Source organism: Psammomys obesus, unplaced genomic scaffold (genome assembly GCF_907164565.1).
Source record: "Psammomys obesus unplaced genomic scaffold, mPsaObe1.curated_primary_1811, whole genome shotgun sequence".
Classification (NCBI taxonomy): Eukaryota; Metazoa; Chordata; class Mammalia; order Rodentia; family Muridae; genus Psammomys; species Psammomys obesus.
The window spans coordinates 384,769-403,825 of NW_026585742.1; the positions used below are offsets into that span (position 1 = coordinate 384,769).

Genomic DNA, 19,057 nt, shown 5'->3' on the forward strand with positions numbered 1-19,057 from the left:
GAAAGAAAGAAAGAAAGAAAGAAAGAAAGAAAGAAAGAAAGAAAGAAGCAAGTGACTGGAGCCTAGAGGGTGAAGGAGAAAGGAGTTGGAAAGGGAAGCAGGGGCTAAATCACATTTTCAGCTTAAAAAAATTATAAGACTCTTAGATTTGTACATTAAAAAATTGTTTTGGATGAACTGAAAAGGCTTTTCATCTATGAGAATTTTATTTGTTGATATTGAAACTCAGAAAATCTAAAAACACAAACATGTACATTTGGTATCAGAGATGATATTATCTTAATGTTTTATAGGTACCAAATGACAGTATGCTTAAGAAAATGTAAGTGAAGGGCAATGACATTGGGTGTTACTGAGTAAGAACAGAATATGACCTCATGGTCTCCTAAGACCTGCTCTCAGAAGATCTTGTAGGCCCATGTAGGTTATAGGAATGAATCTGTGTTTTTCTTAAGCATAGTGGGTGAGCCACTAAAAAACTGTAGGGGAACACAAATAGAAACAGGGTTAGCTTAGAGGTGATGCATACAGACTTGGGTAGGAGCACTAGAGCTGAGATGGGTTGTAAGGAAGAATGGACAAGACTCATTGGCAGGGTGGAAGTGGAGATGAGGAAAAGTGAGGGGTCATAGGTGACTTCCAGTTCTTGAGACTCTGTGTGTAAAAGTAGCATTTTCTGAGCAAAGAAGGGAGAGGAGGACCTTCAAGTTTGAAACTTGCACTGAGAGTTCCATTTTGGATATATTAAGTTCAGATTGCATTTGAGGCCTTCAAGGAATGTGTCAAGTAGGCAGTTGGACATTTAAGTGATACATAGGGAAGTCATGGGTCTGAATGAGATCATTGAGCACAAGACGTGGAGAGGAAAGTTCATAGTTTGAGGGCTTATGAACCCAGATTATCTCCTGTGTTGTAGGCAGTGAACCCTGACTCAGGGTGGGGTGGTGTTCTCCTAGGCTGTGAGAATGGATGCTCTTTAGACTTTGTGACCATGACTCAGTAAGTTCAGCATATTTCTGGGGAAGCACCTAAATAAGCACAGCATGTTTCTGTGGTGTACTCTGTCCTCTACCTTTTTAGTCATAAAATGACGCTGCCCTCTTTCATTTATGATATCTTTATAAAATTGTGACCAAAGGAGACTCCATGCTTTTGGTTGCTGGAGATAAGAAAACACTGAGAGTGAATACGTGTTGGCTTCAGAATCCTTTCTTTCCCAGGAGGGCAGGGCCATGTACTGCTGAGCCCATTAGGCCATCTTGTGGTTGTGTTTGTTCACATGTGTCTTCTCAGCAATACACTTTCAAAAGGTCCTACTTGCACAGATTGAATGAATGGTGGATATTATAGGATGCCATAGTGTCAGAATCAGAGAATGGGTGGGTGTGTAGGTACAGGATAGATGCATATGAATTGATGCCATATGTATGCTTATATGATTTAAGGATGAAACAGTGGGTGGGTGGGAGGTGGGTGGTATGAAGGCTGGATTATACAGGGATGGAGAGTAGATGGATTAGCAAAAGTAAATAAGTAAATGTATGAGTCAGGGAAAGACGATGAATAAAGGAATTGATCAATCAATTAAGCAAAGTTGGAGACAGATGTGTGGATGCATAGATACTGATGGATACATGGATACATCTGGTAAGGAGCACAGTTTTGGTAAATAAACAACCCTTAAACTCTGTGCTTCCCCTTTCAGAACATCTCAGATTCTCGTCAGCTGATTTAGTCCAAAGCATCCATATACTATATATAGTTCCATATACTAGTGAGCTTTCTACCACTGTGGGAAAATACCTAAGATCATCATGGGAAGAGGCTTCAGGCCATTGTTTCTTGGCCCCTTCACTTCAAGTCTAGAGTGATTCAGAACATCCTGACAGGAAGCATGTGATAGGTCAGAGCTGCTCATCTCATGGAGGACAGAAAGCAGACAGGGACAGAGCCAGGGTCCCAATATATCATAGCTCACAACTGTATCACCAGTGACCTGCTTCCTCTTAGGAGGCCCCACCCTGTAAAGTCCACCTTCCACCACTAAAAGGTACCACAAGCATTTAGTACATGGTCTTTTGAGAACCACAACACTAGTCTTCCCAACTTTGGTCTGCATAGGACTCCTGAGAAAGTGTGCTGAAGGGGTCTAGCCCTGGTCCCTGGTGGATGAAATGAGTGTCAGCAACCTTTGTGAACCCTTTGCTCTGCCTCAGAACCCTGAAGTAAGTAAGGGGCTGCTTTACAAATAGCCACAGCCACCTGTTTAGGTTAGTAGCTCAGGGCTTGGAGATCTTGGCTGTCTCTCTATATTTGCAACAGCCCTCAGCAAGGAAAGCAAAGGCAATGTCAAAGAATAATCTATGCTCCACAGGACAGAGTTTTCCTAATAGTTTATTTCTTCTCCTCTTCCTCTTTCAAGGTCTTCTTGGGTGGGAGAGATGGCTCAGAGGTTAAGAGCACTGGCTGTTCTCTGAAATGTTCTGAGTCCAATTCCTAGCAACCACATAGTGGCTCATAACCATCTATGAGTTCTGGTGCCCGCTTCTGGTGTGGAATACGTGCAGGCAGAATACTGTATAAATAAAAATAAATTAGAAGGAAAAAAAAGGAAAGAAAGAAAAAGAGGGTCTTCTCATGTCTCACAGGCTAGCCTGGCACTCACTGTATAGTTGAAGTTGAATTTAAGCCCCTAGCCCTTCTGCCTCTACCTCCAGAGTGTTAGTATTACAGGCATGCTGTACCGCACCAGGTTTATGTAGTGTTAGAGATGACCAAGGCCTGATGCCTGCTAGGATAGCATTCTGCCAATTGAGCTATGTTTCCAACGACTTCATTGTTTATAAGATCATCAGTCCTCATGGTTTAATCTTGTTCTGCATTTGGATATAATTGAATAATGACCTGATATTTTATTTATTGAGATTTCTGTCTTGAACTAAACTAAGAATTTCTCAAGATGCCATGCTATTATTGCAGGTGTCTTTAACATAATCTGCAGACCTTTGGCTTTGCAGCACTTCCCAAGTTCCTCCCTAATTTTTTTTTAATTATTACATTTTAATGTGAAAGGTGTTTTGCCTGTATAACTGTGTACCACATGCATGACGTGCCTACACAGGTTAGAAGAGGGCAGCAGAGCCCTTGGAATTGGAGTTCCAGATGGCTGTAAGCCTTCTTGTTGGTTCTGGGAATTGGTCCTCTGCAAGAGCAGCAAGTGCTGTTAACTACTGAGCTATCTCCCGGGGGCCCCTAGTTTGCTTTTGTAAAGACTCCCAATTATATTCTACATTCTGGGGATTCAAAGCCCAGCCCTGGGCAGGGCAGGAGCATCCTGAGCTTTCTCCCTTGTGCTGCCCCAGAGCTCTAACTGGTTGGAGGAAGTGAGATTTCACTCCTTTTCTAACTGGATTATTCATCCTCAGATCCTTCAAGGTCTTGTTGATGTTCGTATCCCTCATAACAGCTTCTACCGGAAACGTAAGTAGCTCTGCTCCAGCTTGCAGCTTAGTGGCTAGCTGCCTTGTAATTTGTAAACCTCTGTACTTAGAATGTTTTCTGGGCCCCTCGGGAGAGGAAGTAGTGGCCTGGACTTGACAAAGCCCAGACTACTGTCACACCTATGTGTAGAACCTGCATACACTCACTGTCATTTTCTTCTCTTGACAAGTGTTTTTGGAAATCGTCAATGAGAAATCCAGATACTCTTTGCATCAGAACATGGACAAGATCAAGGTCCCAACTCAGATCATTTGGGGAAAACAAGACCAGGTATGTCACAGGGACCTGTAGAAGAAAAGCAAGTGGTAATCTTTAAAGTGAGCACCCCTGGTGGGTTTCTTGTGTCGGGTGCCAATGTCTGCCACAGTTCTGTGAGCTGAGAGCAATAATGTTTGATTTTAACATGAAAGGGAATTTATTTGTTTGTCTGTTTATTGAGATAGGCTTTCTTTTGCCATGTAGTCCAAAGTAGTCCAAGCTGGCCTTCTACATGAGATTTTCTGAGCTTCACATCCCAAGTCCTAGAATTACAGGCTACCAGTGGGGAGTACTGGGCCTCATACATACATCACTCTCCCTCTAAGCCATACTACCAGTCCTAATTTATATCTCAGGTGTAGAACCTGTATTCTGCTATATGAGAAAGGTAAGCAGGTGTATCTTGTGTCCAGGAAATGGCAGCTAGCTTAGCAATACAGACCCTATTTAATTCAAAATTACCAAAGCCATTTTGTCCTATGGTATAAAAAAATACCAAAAGAAAAATTAATCATGTAAATTTTGTGCCCTTTGCATCCAAATCCTAGTTCCTTTTTCCTTTACTGCTTCGTAAGATTTCTTGAATTTTCTTGAGCTAGAAATTGGCAAACTGCCTGAAAAGAGCCAAATAGTAAACACTTGTAGCTTTGCTCTCCATAGTCTCTGTTACATTCACTCAGTTCTTCTCTGTGTGTCAAGGTATCATAGATGATATATAAGGATATGACATGGCTGTGTCATAGGAACTGTTGTTTATAAAAAGAGCAACAGCAGGGACCATCCCTCAGTGGCAGATCACTTCAGTAGCATGTGAGGAGGCTATGGGTTCAATTCTTAGCACTATAAAACAAAGCAAAAGCAGCTACTGTTTATCTGCCCCTACTCAGCTCACAAGTATATGTATGTGCAGTACAGATAGATAAATTTGTGGAGTTTGTTTTGCTTTGAGACAGGCTCTTATGTAGCCCAGGCTGGCCCAGTCTTTAACTCACTATGTAGCCAAAGATGGTCTTGGAATTCTTCCTCTACCTCCAGAGGGCTAGGATTGATATGTGTGAGTGTGTGTATTAGTGTTTTGCTCCAAGATCTATGCCTTATATATGTAAATATATATATATATATATATCTTGTATTCATTTTATATCTGCTTATATAGATCTATGCACTCTTTTAAAAATAGTTTTATTTCAAGCCAGGCATGTTGGCACACACCTTTAATCCCAGCATTCAGGGAGGCAGAGGCAGGCTAATCCCTGTGAATCTAGCCTTGTCTACAAGAATCCAGAGCAGCCAAGGCTACACAGAGAAACCCTGTCTCGATAAAAAAAGTTTTATGTCAAAATAATTTCAAACTATTAGAAAGATTTACATGTGGATGACTTGAGGCAGGATGATTGTGAGTTCAACACCAGAAAGGGCTGGTGAGATGGCTCAGCAGGCAAAGGCACTTGCTGCTAAGCCTGGCAATTTGAGTTTAATTGTAAGAACTCTTATGGTATAAAGAGAGAACCAAGTCTTGAAAGTTGTCCCCTGCCCTCCATACATGTATATGTGTACATGCACATATACATGGGTGCATGCATGGAAGTCTGTATGTGCGTGCACACACACACAAATGTTAGTTAGTCTAATTTTAAAAACTGTTAAAGGAGTAAGGGTCTGGAGAGGTGGCTCAGCAGTTACCACTGACTGCTCTTCCAGAGGACCCAGGCTCAAATCCTAGCATCCACATGGCTGCTCACAAACCATCTGAAAATTCAGTTCCAGTGAAACCCTCTTCTAGCCTCCTCAGGTATTAGGCATATTTGTGGTGCACAGACATATATGCAGGCAAAACACCTATACACGTAACATTTTACAAATAAACAGACAAGAGCAAAAAGAAGAGAGTACAGAATGCTCTTACACACCTTTGCCATAATTTATCAGCTTTTAGCTGCTTAACTGATTGAAAAGATGTAATTGCATTTTATTTGTGTATGTGTGGGAGGGTAGAGTGTAGGTGTGGGTGGGTATGGGTGGCCAGCTCCTGTACTTACTAAGCTACCTCACCATGCCTGCTTTATTGTTGTTCACCTGGGCACACTGTCCCACGGCCTAGTTGCAGAGTAAAATGGCACAATAGGATACTCCCCCCCCCGCCCCTCTACAGCTCATCTCTACTCCCATGTACTTCCATGCAATCTTTGATTTTGTGTCCTCTTTCTTTCACTTTGGCCTTTCTAGAAATTCCATATAAATGGTGTCATATAATGTACTTGGCTTTGCACTTGCCTTCTTTTATTACAGCATGTTTCTAAGAGTCATCCTCATTGTTACATACACATAGTTTGGAGGTTGTTGTTGTTATTGTTTTTGTTTTTTTGAGACGGGGTTTCTCTATGCAGGCCTCTATGCTCTGGCTCCACCTTTGCCCTTCCTCAGCCTGTGACCCCAAGCAGGTACCCCAGCCTCTCCAAGTTAGGATGTCTTTTCTGCTGCTGTTGGGTGACTATGACATTAATTAAAGTGCAGCAGCTTGCATGAAAATGATATTTTTTTCCAGTTATCAAAAAAACAAGTGATTTATCCTGTGTGTCCTTCACCTCTGACTGCTGGCCTCAGCCCACGGTCACAAATTTCTGGCCTGGGCATGGTGAACGCCTTTGCTCCCAGCACTCAGGGAGGCAGAGGCAGTTGGATTGCTATGAGTTTGAGGCTACCTGGTCTACAAAGTGAGTCTAGGAGAGCCAACTCTATACAGAGAAACCCTGTCTCAAAAACACCAGGACAAAAAAGAAAAAAAATAATTTCTTCCCAGATTCTGAAGTCCATTTTGCTACATGGAAGGGCAGAGTCTAACATCCTGAAGGGTGCTACAGATTATGACAAAGTCACATCCTGACAGCAGAGGCCAAATAACAGAAGCTTCCAGGAGGGTCTTTATTTCTTGGCCTCTGCCCAAGCTTCCTGGCTCTTTGCCTGCCCTGCCATCAGCATTTGGTGTCACAGCACCTGTACCTGTCGGGCTGAATTCAGCCTTCCTCTTCTTTGAACCTCAGCAGGCCAGCTGCTGCTATGCTCAGATACAGGGATTTGTGTGGATTGTCAGTTGTATGGATGATGCTCCTGGATTTAAGCAGTAAAACTTGCATGGCTGAACCTGGAAGCCCTTCCTGAGCGGGCTCCTGTACATGAGTCAGGTCAAGAGCGTCTCTTCAGTTTTCAGTCCAGCAGAATAGAAAGGCCTTCAAGACAAAGCCTGCCAATAGCATTCTTCGTATCTCTTCTTGCCAGCACTGTATACAGAAGGACAGTGTACACAGGCGGTGGGGAAAGAACTTACTAGAACACGAATAGACAGAGAATTCATTAAGATGCACTCCAAGAGTTGCAAGTGAGTCCCAGAGAGGCAACTGTGTGGTTGAGAGGGAATGAAAAATGAAAGTCTTATGGCAGTTGAAGGGAAGCTACTTGAGTTTATCTCATGGGCCACATGTATGGGGCAGATAGGTGGGCATGTTATTATCTTGTTAAGTAATCAATTCTACAGGACAAGTTGTTTTTCATGAAACTGGCCATGTCTCTAGGGCACCGTAGGTTAAGAACATTTATGTGCCGGACAGTGGTGCATACTTTTAATCACAGTACTTGGGAGGCAGAGACAGGTGGATCTCTGTGAGTTCAAGGCCAGCTTGGTCTGCAGAATTAGTTCCAGAACAGTCAGGGCTACACAACAAAACCTTGTCTTGAAAAACAGAGAGAGAGAGAGAGATCAGGCTCCTGGTTCCAAATGGCTATTGTCTGGCTGTTAAAGAATTTTGCTTCTGTTTTTGGCCTTTTGTCTCTATGTGCACAGGGCATGGCATACAAGAACTTGCTTTACCTCCATCCCCTTTGGATTAATGTTTATGTTTCAAAATACTACATTCAGAAATTTTTCACTTCCAATGCTGAGCACCTTTGGTCCGTTTAACTTTTGTACGCTAGGTGAGGCATTGGCTTGCCTCATACTCACCTGGCCTTGGTCTCAAATGTAATGGAGAAATTTTTAGACTATTTATAAAAATAATCTGTCTAATACACTGGCATGTGTATGTCACGAGGGACCATATGTCAGGCTCACATGGGTGACCACAAGGAATGCTAGATCTGCAGAGCTGACCAGCATGAAAGTGTCAGACCTCAGGGCTATTTTGCCTGTGAGTTGTGGCTTGTGATTCCCTTCAGGATGGATCCTTATTTGGGAATTTCTTCTTTTTCTCATCTGCCTCTATCATTTTGACTTAACCTGCACCCTCTCTGAGCACTTTTCTTCCTAGTATGTGGGCTTCATTCCTCTTAAGACAGTGGCCTCAGCAGAGGTTTCTACCCACAGTTGGAGATCCAGGGTGCTCCACCACAGTCTGTTCTGCCTGCCCCACTTCAGGGTGCTGGAAACCTCAGGTTGATGAGACTAAAGCTCATAAAGAGCTTCAGTATGTACTTGAGGTCTTTGCTTTTGCCTTGAAGGACAGAGAAGAAGGCTGTGGCGAGGAAGACTTGCTGGTGACTTTGATTAACACTAGGGTTGTGACTACCAACCTAACTCCAAAGGAGAATGTGGAGGGAAAGGTACCCAGTAGGCATGCTAACAGGATAACTAAGGTGCAAATGAGTTGTTTAAAAAAGTATTAGTCTCAGAGAAGCTCTAGGGGGTCCCCAGAATTCTTGGAAGTACCCCCTTTAACCTTCACCTCTTGAATTTTATTTTATTCTTTTTGTTTTTTTTGTTTTGTTTTTGTTTCTTGGTCTTTCAACACAGGGTTTCTCTGTGTAACAAGTCCTGGTTGTCCTACACTTACTTTGTAGACCAGGCTGGCCTTGAACTCAGAGATCCATCTGCCTCTGCTTCCCAAGTGCTGGGATTAAAGGTATGCATGCCCCAAACAAGTCTAAGGACCACCCACTGTCCCAAGGCTGGAGTAGGACTCGGGATGTAATGCAATTGGTGGTATGTGCTGCCTAGCATGCACAAGGCCCTAGATACAATCCCTAAGACAATGGTATAAAACTGGATGTGGTGGTGAGGCCAGAGGAAAGGCCTTCCTTCTACTCTAGCATGCCTTGCCTGACCCCTTAACTTGCCATGAGCCCTTAACCCTCATGCTCTTCTCCTTTCTGTAAAGTTTCCTCTGTTCCCTCAGCTGTCAAAGAACTCAGGAGTGATGCCTTCCCCTTCTCTGTTCCTATTTACCTCAGCCCGTTCCCATCATGCTACCTTCATCTCTTGATGCATCTGACTCCCCCTCTAGCTTAACCTCCTTGGAGACAGGAACTGTCTTTCCCCTCATTATCATTGGCAGCATTGTACTTCTAGTACCTCGTTTCAGAGTCAAACAAAAGGTATTCTGGTGGCTTCCGTTTACCCCATCTCCCCAAACCCTTCTAGGCCTTAGTGGTAAAAACTGTCCACAGCAATGCAGTGGAGCATCTAAATCTTTGTGTACCATTTCTTCCCTTCTCTTCCTCTGCAGGTGCTTGATGTGTCTGGGGCAGACATATTAGCCAAGTCAATCACTAACTGCCAGGTAGAGCTTCTGGAAAATTGTGGCCATTCAGTGGTGATGGAAAGACCCAGGAAAACAGCCAAGCTCATTGTTGACTTTTTAGCTTCTGTGCATAACACAGACAACCACAAGAAGCTGAACTGAGGCCGCTGCCACAACCTGCATTGTGCACACAGCATCTGCTCCCATCCCCCAAACCTGACACAGTCGCCTCTCTCAGGGATCCTGCCCCAAATGCCGATGGAGCATCAATGTCCCTGAGGAAGTCAGTCTCCTAGCCCAGTATTCTTGGTTCCACAGAGCATCAGGGGCTACAAGGAAACCTCCAACATCTTTTTTCAGAATAGAAACCTAAATGGAACAAAATAAAAACATACCCACCCACAAAGCCTACTAGATGTCTTCAACTTCATGTCACTGAGAAGCCAGTGCTAAGCAGCCACCTTGGATCATGCTCATCAAGGACATTTTCTTTAAGACATTCCACACACATTAAACCTGAGCTGTTTTTTGTTGCTTCAGATGTACCCTCTGCATGGACAGTGGCTTCTTCTACAGGAGCCTTAGTCACCTATTGAACTCTCTTGTTTAGATCTAATTCAAGTTTTGCATAGAGGCCCATGTGTGAGTGTAGCCCATTGACCATAAGATAAGAGTTACAGCAAGCTGAGGAAGAGGTTTCTGTCCCTAGGCCTGATACACAGACGTGGAATCTCAGCCACTTGGGAGTCTTGAGGCACCAAGTTCAAGGCCTGCCTGGGGTACTGACTGAGACAATTTCCAAAAATAGAAAAGAGAGAAATGTTTCTACCTTTTTTTTTTTTTTTTCCTTTTTTCCATGTAGAAACATACACTAGGGGCCATTGTTCTGCCTCAGAACTTGCAGACTGGTGGGTTTGGGTACCTACAAATCAGCTATGCCATGAGTGACCAGAACAAAGAACACCTGACAGGGTGGGTTTCCTAGAAAAAAAAAATATAATTTTTAAAAATAGGACTAATAAAGCAATAATGTTCCAGACTTCTATCTAATCAGAGTGGAGTTCCACACCAAGCAGCTAGCTCATGGGCATCTTTTCTAGTCTGCTGCTCTACTGAAAACCCTTGGATGTAAAATACTCGCTTGTTAATGAATTCTGTGAATTCTGTGAACAATAATGTGATTGAAAAAACTAAGTCCAAACAGCTGTAAAAGTGAACACAATAATGTGAAATAAATTTACTAAGTCTAGGCTGGCAACACACAGGTGCTTTCCATTTCTGAGTTCCTAGTGGGGAACAATATTGGTAGATTTTCTGTTCCCTTAAAAATGTGTTTATCATTGGGGACATGTGAGGAGGCCGGAGGTTGACAGTTGACATTTGTGTCTTTCTCAGTCACTTCCACCGTTTTTTAAAAGATAGGATCTCAGGCTGGAGAAATGGCTCAGAGGTTAACAGCACTGGCTGCTCTTCCAGAGGTCCTGAGTTGGATTCCCAGCAACCACATGCTGGCTCACAGCCATCTGTAATGAGATCTGGTCTCCTGTCCTGTAGGCGTACATGCAGACAGAACATTGTATACATAATAAATAAATAAGTCTTTAAAAAAAAAAAAAAAGATAGGATCTCTCAGTGAACATGGATCTAGCACAGCCCTGGGAATCCTTCTCTCACCACCTACCCAGCACTGGGGTTGCAGGCACCTGTTGATGTGTCCAGTTATTTTGCTTTGTTTTGTTTTTTTACAAGATTGCTGGGGAGCCAAACTTTTGTTCTCATACTTCCACAACCAGCCCTTTGCTGATAGCCATTTAGCTGGGTCTTAAAATGTATTTTTATCATTTTATATTTACTGTAGTCATGTGTCTGTCTATGGGGGTCGATGCCTGCGTGCAGGTGCTTGTGGAGGCCAGTAGCTTCAGTCCCTTGGAGCCGCAGTTCCAGGAGATTGTGCCCAGGGACCTGACCGTGGGTACTGGGATCTGAACGTCGGTACTCTGCAAGAGTGCTATATGCTGGTAACTCCTGAGCTGTTATGTACTCCATCCTCCTAACTGTGTGTTTCTTTAACTTATTTATTTCACATGCATTGGTGTTTTGCTGGCACGGGTGTCTGTGTGAAGGTGTCAGATCCCTCAGAACTGGAGTTACAGATGGCCGTGACCTGCCATGTGGATGCCAGAAATTGAACCCAGGTCCTTTGGAAGAGCAGCCAGTGCTCCTAACTGTGGAGCCATCTCTCCAGCCTCCTGAGTGTGTGTGTATCTTGTTTTTTGAATGTATAAAATAAAAAAATGTACTGAGCAATTACTTTCTGGCATTTTGAAAGACACACAAGATGTCACTAGGGGATATTGTCACTAGGCAGTTTTTACACATTGGAAAACTTTATGGGCTTCTATAAATGGATGTGTGTACTGCAGTGTTTTTTTTTTTTTGTCTTCATTTATTTGTTTATTCACTTTACATCCTGATTGAACTCCCCAGTGTATTTCTTAAAGTAATTGAAATTATGTCTCAAGAGCAGAAATCACCAATTTGTTCCTTTCCATTTCTTTCTGTTTATAGTTTAAATGGAAATCCATGGTGTGGTTTGAATATTGTAATTGATCAGAGAAGCATGGAGTATAGTTCTTAGAAAATATATAAAAATGGCATCAGGCATTTGAGATGCAGCCAATGCAGTGATCAGGAAAACATACATGTGAAAATTCATACATTAGAAAAGAAAGTGTGGAAATCAATAAAATTAAGCTTCTACCTCCAGGAGCTAGAAAAAAAAAAAAGGAAATCAAACAGTGAAACAAGGGAGTAATTTAACTAAAAATAAAATCAACAGATCTATTTCTCAAAGATAGATAGTAGATGTTACTTATCTTAATCTGAGCCTCTTGAGAGGAGGGTGAGTCTGCATCTGGGTGGTGAGAATGGGTTCCTATGAATCACTAAAGGGGCCATGGGCCTGGAGTCCAGTTTCAGAACAGCTGCCTCGACACAGACTTTCCTCCTCCTCTGTGAGGCAGATGTAATGGTTTATATTCATAATTAGAACCTGGGAGGAGGAGGCAAGATCATGAGGCCACAGGAATACTATCCCAGAGCACGGGGATTTGGGGAGAGGGATATGCACTGTCATCCAGGCAGGGTATGTGCTGTCCATCTCAGACTGAAAGAACTGAAGGTACTCCAGCCAGCCCGAGTATGGCAAGCATGGCTCTGACAGGCCTGGCCCTTCTCCCTGATTCCCTCTGCCTTAGTAAAAACAGATTACATTCCTAAAGCTAGTCCCTAAGGTATATTCCCTTATTTGGGTGCTTCCTCTTCCTGAGGCCAACTACCAAGGTACAGCTATCAAAGTATGGAAGTCCAGCCCCCTTTGACCTAATAACATACCCAATTAAAATCAAGCACTCCATCCTAACAAGAGGTTTCCCATTCTTCTGCTTACACTGCCATTTGCCTATACACATCTGTCTCTTCTTTATCCAGAGGTAGTCCTTTGTCTTTCCCCCTCCCCCTACCCCAGGATAAATACTTCTTAGGACTCTCCTTTGTCCCTTTTCTCCCCTCTTCTTTGTTCCCTTCCCCTTCTCCTCTTCCTCTATCTCCAGTCTTTGTCTTTTATCCCTGCTTTCTGTCCCTCTGGAGCAATCTTTGTGCTGAGAATTTGGTCTTTTCCTTTGGAGAACAGTAGGCAGATTCTGCAGTAGGACATGGCCCCTACTCCCTCCACTGTCAGCAGAAAGCCTGGAATAGAAGTCATGAACCAAGAATAAGAGTTGCTTTTGATAAACACATAAAACAAATTTTCAAGGTTTTCTGATGGCTCTGCCATGCTAGGGGGTCCCTTGCTCAGTAATTATAAGAAGCCTGCAAGTTACTGCCAGCTAGCTGCCTCCATACCAGATCCTGCTGGGCTCTGCGTCTTTGCTGAATCTTGAAAGAGCAATCATTTATCACAGTCCTTCCTGAAAGACTGCCAGAGACCTCTGGAATAAAAATGGAGAGATCCAGTAGACTCAGTCCCACTGCTGGGAGTTAGGAGCACCGGTGTTGTTGCAGATGGAGCCTCCAGGCAAATGAACACTAAAGATGCTGAGTAACAAACAGTGATCAGAACTTTTGGCCATCAGTCTGGGCTTCTTGTGCAGGATGCAGGGACAACAGGAATGACATTGGTACTGGGAGATATATGCCAGATTGAAGGCGCTGCCTGTGTCTTCTTTGTCTGTGTCTTCTGCTTGTGCTCCTGTGCGGACCCTGTATTCCAGCAAGTCATACCTGCTGCTCTGCCCTGAGGAAGTTCCCAGAAAATACCAGGGGGACTGGAATACCTGCCAGGGGTGTTTTGTCGGATCCCTTTTTCTGTTTCCTGTCTTTCTACACCACACATGGGCACAGGCAGTTGTTAACCCCTAGCCACTGGAAACAAGGCTCTGCTGAGCTTTTCATCTGTCTCTTCCAGTGGCTCCCTGAAGCCACAGATTTCCTGGTCAGCTGTCAGGGTGTTAAAAAGTAAAAGACATTTGGAAGGGGAAGAAATGAACCGAGACAGGGCAGTAGAGATAACCTCAAATCACCTGCCAAGGTCGGAGCAGAGGGTTGGGGAGCAGTACTTGGGCTGCTGTTCAAGATCCCTGCTGCCCCAGGACTTTGTGGTTTAGTATCATCCTTGTTCCCTAAACTGATAACAACCAGGGTGTGGGCCTAGCAGTTCCTCTCCCTATGGTGGGAACAAGAGTCTTAAGTCATCATCACTGATCTGAGAAAGGAAGAGGCATCAGACTGCTGGGCTGTTCTTGCACTGAGTTCCAGTGGGGACTGGTCCTTTCTGAATTTGGGGATCTTTGATTCCTAAATCTCCAGTGCAATAAATGGGAACCTTGGGCTCTGGAGCTCCATCAGGTGATGGGACTGAGGATTCTGACAAGCCCAGTGGCCCAAGGCCAAAGCTAGCTGGGGCATGTGACTCGCATTGATTGAAGCACAGCTCCTTGGAGGCTAATGAGAGCTCCATAATTCCTCACCAAGGCTCTCAGGTCTGACCAGGACACAAAACCATCTCCATGTAAAAGGACCATGGCACTGTATCCATACCCCAACCCCTCTCCATGCATAACCAAATCAACACACCGTGTTTCTGTGTATATGAGATCTGAAACAAGCCTGCCCTTCACTTTGTTACTGTTGCTACCAGGAGGGGAGACTGCGCTTCTGTTTTATTTGGGTTTTCTGTTTGTTTGTTTGTTTGTTTGTTTGTTTTTTAATTTCAGAGTCACAAATAAGGATTGGGAGGCTGCTCTCCAGGTTCCAGCTCTTCCTTTGGGGTGTGGGTGGCACACTGAAGAAAAGAATTTTCCAGAATGGAGAAAGCAGCCTGCCCATGGGTGTGTGCCACAGTGCCCTCTTCCTGACCATGAGTCACTTGTCCTAATATGTTAATTATTGATGCTAAGGATACCTGTCAGTTTTATTTTCCAGATGCTAAGAAGAAAGATACCTATGCCTCCTGCATGGTCCCACCTTCCCCCATCAATTTTTGGGGGATGTCTGTGTACTTGCATACACATATACATACCTATAAACAGTGAGGACCTGCAGGTAGTTTTGTGGGTCTTTTCCTACAGAGCCCCAGGTTTCTGTATGGGGAATGCAAACTTCTTCAGAGAAAGTATAGAGAGGCCCAGGTACCCTTGAGAAAGTATTTTGAAAAAAAAATAATTATATATATATATATATATATATATATATATATATATATTTTTTTTTTTTTTTTTTTTTTCTGAGAGGGTTTCTCTGTTTCTACTTTGTAGACCAGGCTGGCCTTGAACTCACCGAGATCCACCTGTCTCTGCCTCCCCAGTGCTGGGATTACAGGTGTGTGTCCCCTTGCCCAGCTAGTATTTTGAAGATTTAAGATATTACCTAACTGGTTACAGTGGCAAAAGCCCATGATTCCAGCTACTTCAGAGGCTAAAGCAAGGGGATGACAAGTTAGAAGCCAGCTAGAAAACTTAGTGACATCCTAAGAATAGAATTAAAAAGAGATAAGGATGGAGCTCCGTGGTTCTGGGAGAGAGGAGATGAATTGGAGATGGACTGGGGTGGGGTATGGACCCAAGACCCACCCCAGGAAGCCATCTGATTCAGTACAGGGTGGGTAGATTGTCCTTTACTGAGGTCTGCAGGGTTGTTTTCATTTCCAAGATTAGCAGTCTGTCTCCCCCTTGTCATTTAGAAGCTTAGAAGCTGGCTTCACACAAAGTGCTTGACCTTGGTGCCAGTGGGCACACGTCAGGGGAAGGGCCAGGACAGAGGGCAGACTTCCAGGCAGACAAGGCATGTTCCCCCAGGTAGCAAAGGTGTTTGGACTGGCAGTTCTGGGTCAGAGCTTCTAATCCATTTACTGTGATCTGCTGGGCTACTGCCAGAATCCCTGCCTGCAGAGGCCACTCATGTTGTTCCAGCTCTGCTTAATAGCATGCTGATTGCAACAAATAAAAAATTAGGATTGTTTGTTTTCATGACAGGGTTTCTCCATGTAGCCTTGGATGTCCTGGCCTCCTCTGTAAACCAAGCTGGCCTTTAACTCACAGAGATCCACCTGCCTCCGTCTCCCTGAGTGCTGGGATTAAAGGCATGAGCCACCACTGCAGGCGAAAATTAGTTTTTAATAATGTCCTTGTGCCGAACATCAATTTGACATTTAACTTGGCACAGCCTTTCTCTAACAATTAGGAAGACCTTCCTAACACTTGATGAAAATGATCTTTGCAAGGAAGCTCTTTATAGAAGACTGAGATGATCTTGGGAGTGTGCTGTTTTTATTTGACATATTTTTTACATTTATTTTTAATTTTTTTCTGTGTGTATATGTGTGTTCACAAAAATATGCACACACCTACAGCATCTGGAGGTCAGAGGACAACTTTCCTTTTACCATGTGGGTACTGGGATAGAACTCAGGTTCTTGGGCTTGTCAATGAGTACCTTTATCTGATGAGCCACCTTTCCCATCTCTTTGTTTGCTTTGATTTAAAGTGGTGTAACCCTTAAGTGTTCAGACGAGAAGACAAGACCCCACACCGAACTTGTGGGAGGAAACTTAACAAGGGCTGCAGGAGGTCTTCTTGGTACAGCCTACCTTGCTGCCCCTGGAGAGAGAGAGGAGGGGAAAATATGAAGGAAAGCAGGAGTGGGGGTAGGAAGTTAGGGAGTGAGGGAGAGAAGAGCAGGGAAAAAACAACCTCAAACATGAGTCAGGTATGGCAGCACACATCTATAATCTTAGTATTCTGGGGGCTGAGTTACAAGTCTGAGACTGGCTTTGGCTACATAGTAAATTCAAGGCTGGCAGGGATTACATAGCAAGACCCTGTCTCAGCAGGGAAGGAGGGAAAAATGGAGAGGATGAGTGTTAGTATTTAGGTAGCCTGCTTCTGGGTTGGCTAGCAACCTATGATGTCATTATGTGTCACTGGCCGGGTAGTTGTACCTGGCAGGCATGGTTCAGTTGCTCCATAAAAGGACCAACCTGCTACTTTGTCTCTCTCACCTTCTTGCTCTTGTGCTCTCTTCCTCTCTCCTGCTCTCTCCCCTTTCTCTGTTGGGTTGCTCCCTCCCCTCCCCCTATCATGTCTCACTCTCTCCTTCTCTCTCTCTTTTTCTTCATCTCCATCCAATAAACCTCTTTCATATAATATCTGTTGGGTGCAAGGCATCATTTTTAAATAAATAATAACATTTGGTGCTGAAACCCAGGAGAGCTCTTCCAGTAATGTTTAGACATGCTAGAACCCTGCCCACAACAAATCTTTCTCTTGAACCCTCATCTCCTGCTCCTTTAATGACCGCTTACTTGCCTGGCCCCCAATGAAACTCTTTCTAGCCAACACCCTCATTTGCTCTGGTCTTTCACAATCGCTGGCTTGCTCCAGCTGGCCTGCTCCAGCTGGCCTTCACTGTTAGCCAGGCCTGGGGACCCGCCACACAGCACAGAGGGTTTTCAAACTGCCCTCAAAGGGCTTTAAATTTTGCCATTGACTCAGGCCCCAAGGAATGGGGTTTTAAATTTCCCATCTCACTTGCATGCTTATATGCTTATATGGAGCAGGGTTTTTAAATTGCACTGATACCTGTTCAGCCATACCACCCATGGACAGTTTAGAACTGCTGCCAGGTAGGGACTGCCATACGGTCAGCAAGGCCCCAGGTCCTGCAACCCCAGTTCTACCATGATGCTTCGGCTGCACACTCATGACCAGCCGCCATGTTGATTTTGGGATAAGGAGGGTGAAGCCATGGCTTTACTGTCATCTCCACTAAGGGCAATCACATGGTATCACCGCCACCTTAACTTAGGGCAAGCAAGGGCAGTCACATTGATTGGCAGCCATCTTGGTTATAGAAAGCAAAAAACAAAACACTGTGGTTTCCCCCTCTCCCAGCTGCTTTTACTACTTTGTTTCTGTCCCATTGTTTTCAGAGCTGCAAAACTGCAGTCTCTTGTAGGCCCTATAAGGCCCTTCCTACCTTCACTCTAAAGATGCCCATCTGCCCCTATCCTTTCCCGTGGATGAGATTCTCTCCATGAGAACTCAGCCTTGCTGCTGATAAAGCCCTGGTAACAGGCACTGAGGTTCTCAGGGTTAGGTGGGCAAAGCCCATGACCTGCCATGCTATTTGGTTGACGAACCACTAGCTTCTTGGTCCATTTCCATTTCCCCTTTCTCATTCGAAGGAAAAACTTCCTCATATCCTCTCCTCTTAGAGAAACCTCTGGCTTCTACACCTATATTTGCCCTACTCAAATGTCTAATATCCAGTAACACTAAGAGCAAGCCGTGAAGTAAAAAGAAGTTCCCTATTTCTCTTTTCTCAAAGTCCTGTCTGTTTCTCTCTGCCTGCTATCCCACGAAATAAAAATACTCTTTGTTTTATTTTTATACTCTCAAAAAAAAAATCTTAAGATTAAACTGTAAACCTTAAGGTAACCACGTGGTATGAACAATTTTAATCATAATTAATTCTCTGTTTATTTTATCTCCTTTTAGACTAGGACAACAACAAGTCTCATTTTAAATTGGTATGATTTTTATAAAAATTCAAGGTTATATTTTTATAACATGCTATATATATGATTCAATCCTGGTTCAAAATAATTTTTATATGATGCTAAAATCTCAAGATTATAAAGATCTATATTCTATTGTTGGTTTTAAAACTTATAATTCATGGATTACTAAATAAAAGTTTTTGCCTAGATACCCTTAAACTATATGATATAATTCTAAGAACACTCTAAATTAAGATCTATTAATTTTAGAGGCATTTATTTATGTTAAAACTTGATCATTGTGTTATAGCTTCACTATCAAAAGGTTAAAATATACTTAGTCTTGTTTTCTAAAAATGGTAATATTATTAATGTAGAGTATAGCCTTAGACTTTTATAAGCTATGAACTTTAAAACTAAATCATACAGAAAACTGTTATGCTCTCACTTTAATGGACTATATTTATGACTTTTAAGGCTCCAACTTAATAGGGATGAAACCTAAATTCCTAATATTTAATGGCTAACAAATGCAAGTTAATAATCATCTCATAGATGATCAAATCCTTTCACTTGTTCAAAAATATATTTATAGTCTTACAGATGCAAACATGGTCTCACGGCTATCACAGCTGAGGATGGTCCCTGGGTCACCATATAGGAATTGGTAAAAATAATAAGAGAGGAGTCTTCCTGACAGGCTCATCTACAGCAAAAACTATGCTCCAGACCT

The 19,057-nt window shown here is 43.3% G+C and overlaps 1 protein-coding gene across 3 annotated transcripts in view; it reads left to right on the top strand.

Annotated features, from left to right (window-relative positions):
• Positions 1–11,576, top strand: part of Abhd6 (abhydrolase domain containing 6, acylglycerol lipase) — a 48,250-nt gene extending 36,674 nt beyond the window's left edge. For all 3 annotated transcript variants that reach the window (XM_055599039.1, XM_055599038.1, XM_055599040.1), the window contains 3 exons: positions 3,426–3,480; positions 3,671–3,771; positions 9,255–11,576. In XM_055599039.1, coding sequence (XP_055455014.1) covers positions 3,426–3,480; positions 3,671–3,771; positions 9,255–9,431 — 333 coding nt within the window. In that variant the 3' untranslated portion in view covers positions 9,432–11,576. The remainder of the gene's footprint in view (positions 1–3,425; positions 3,481–3,670; positions 3,772–9,254) is intronic.
• Positions 11,577–19,057: the final 7,481 nt, after the last annotated feature.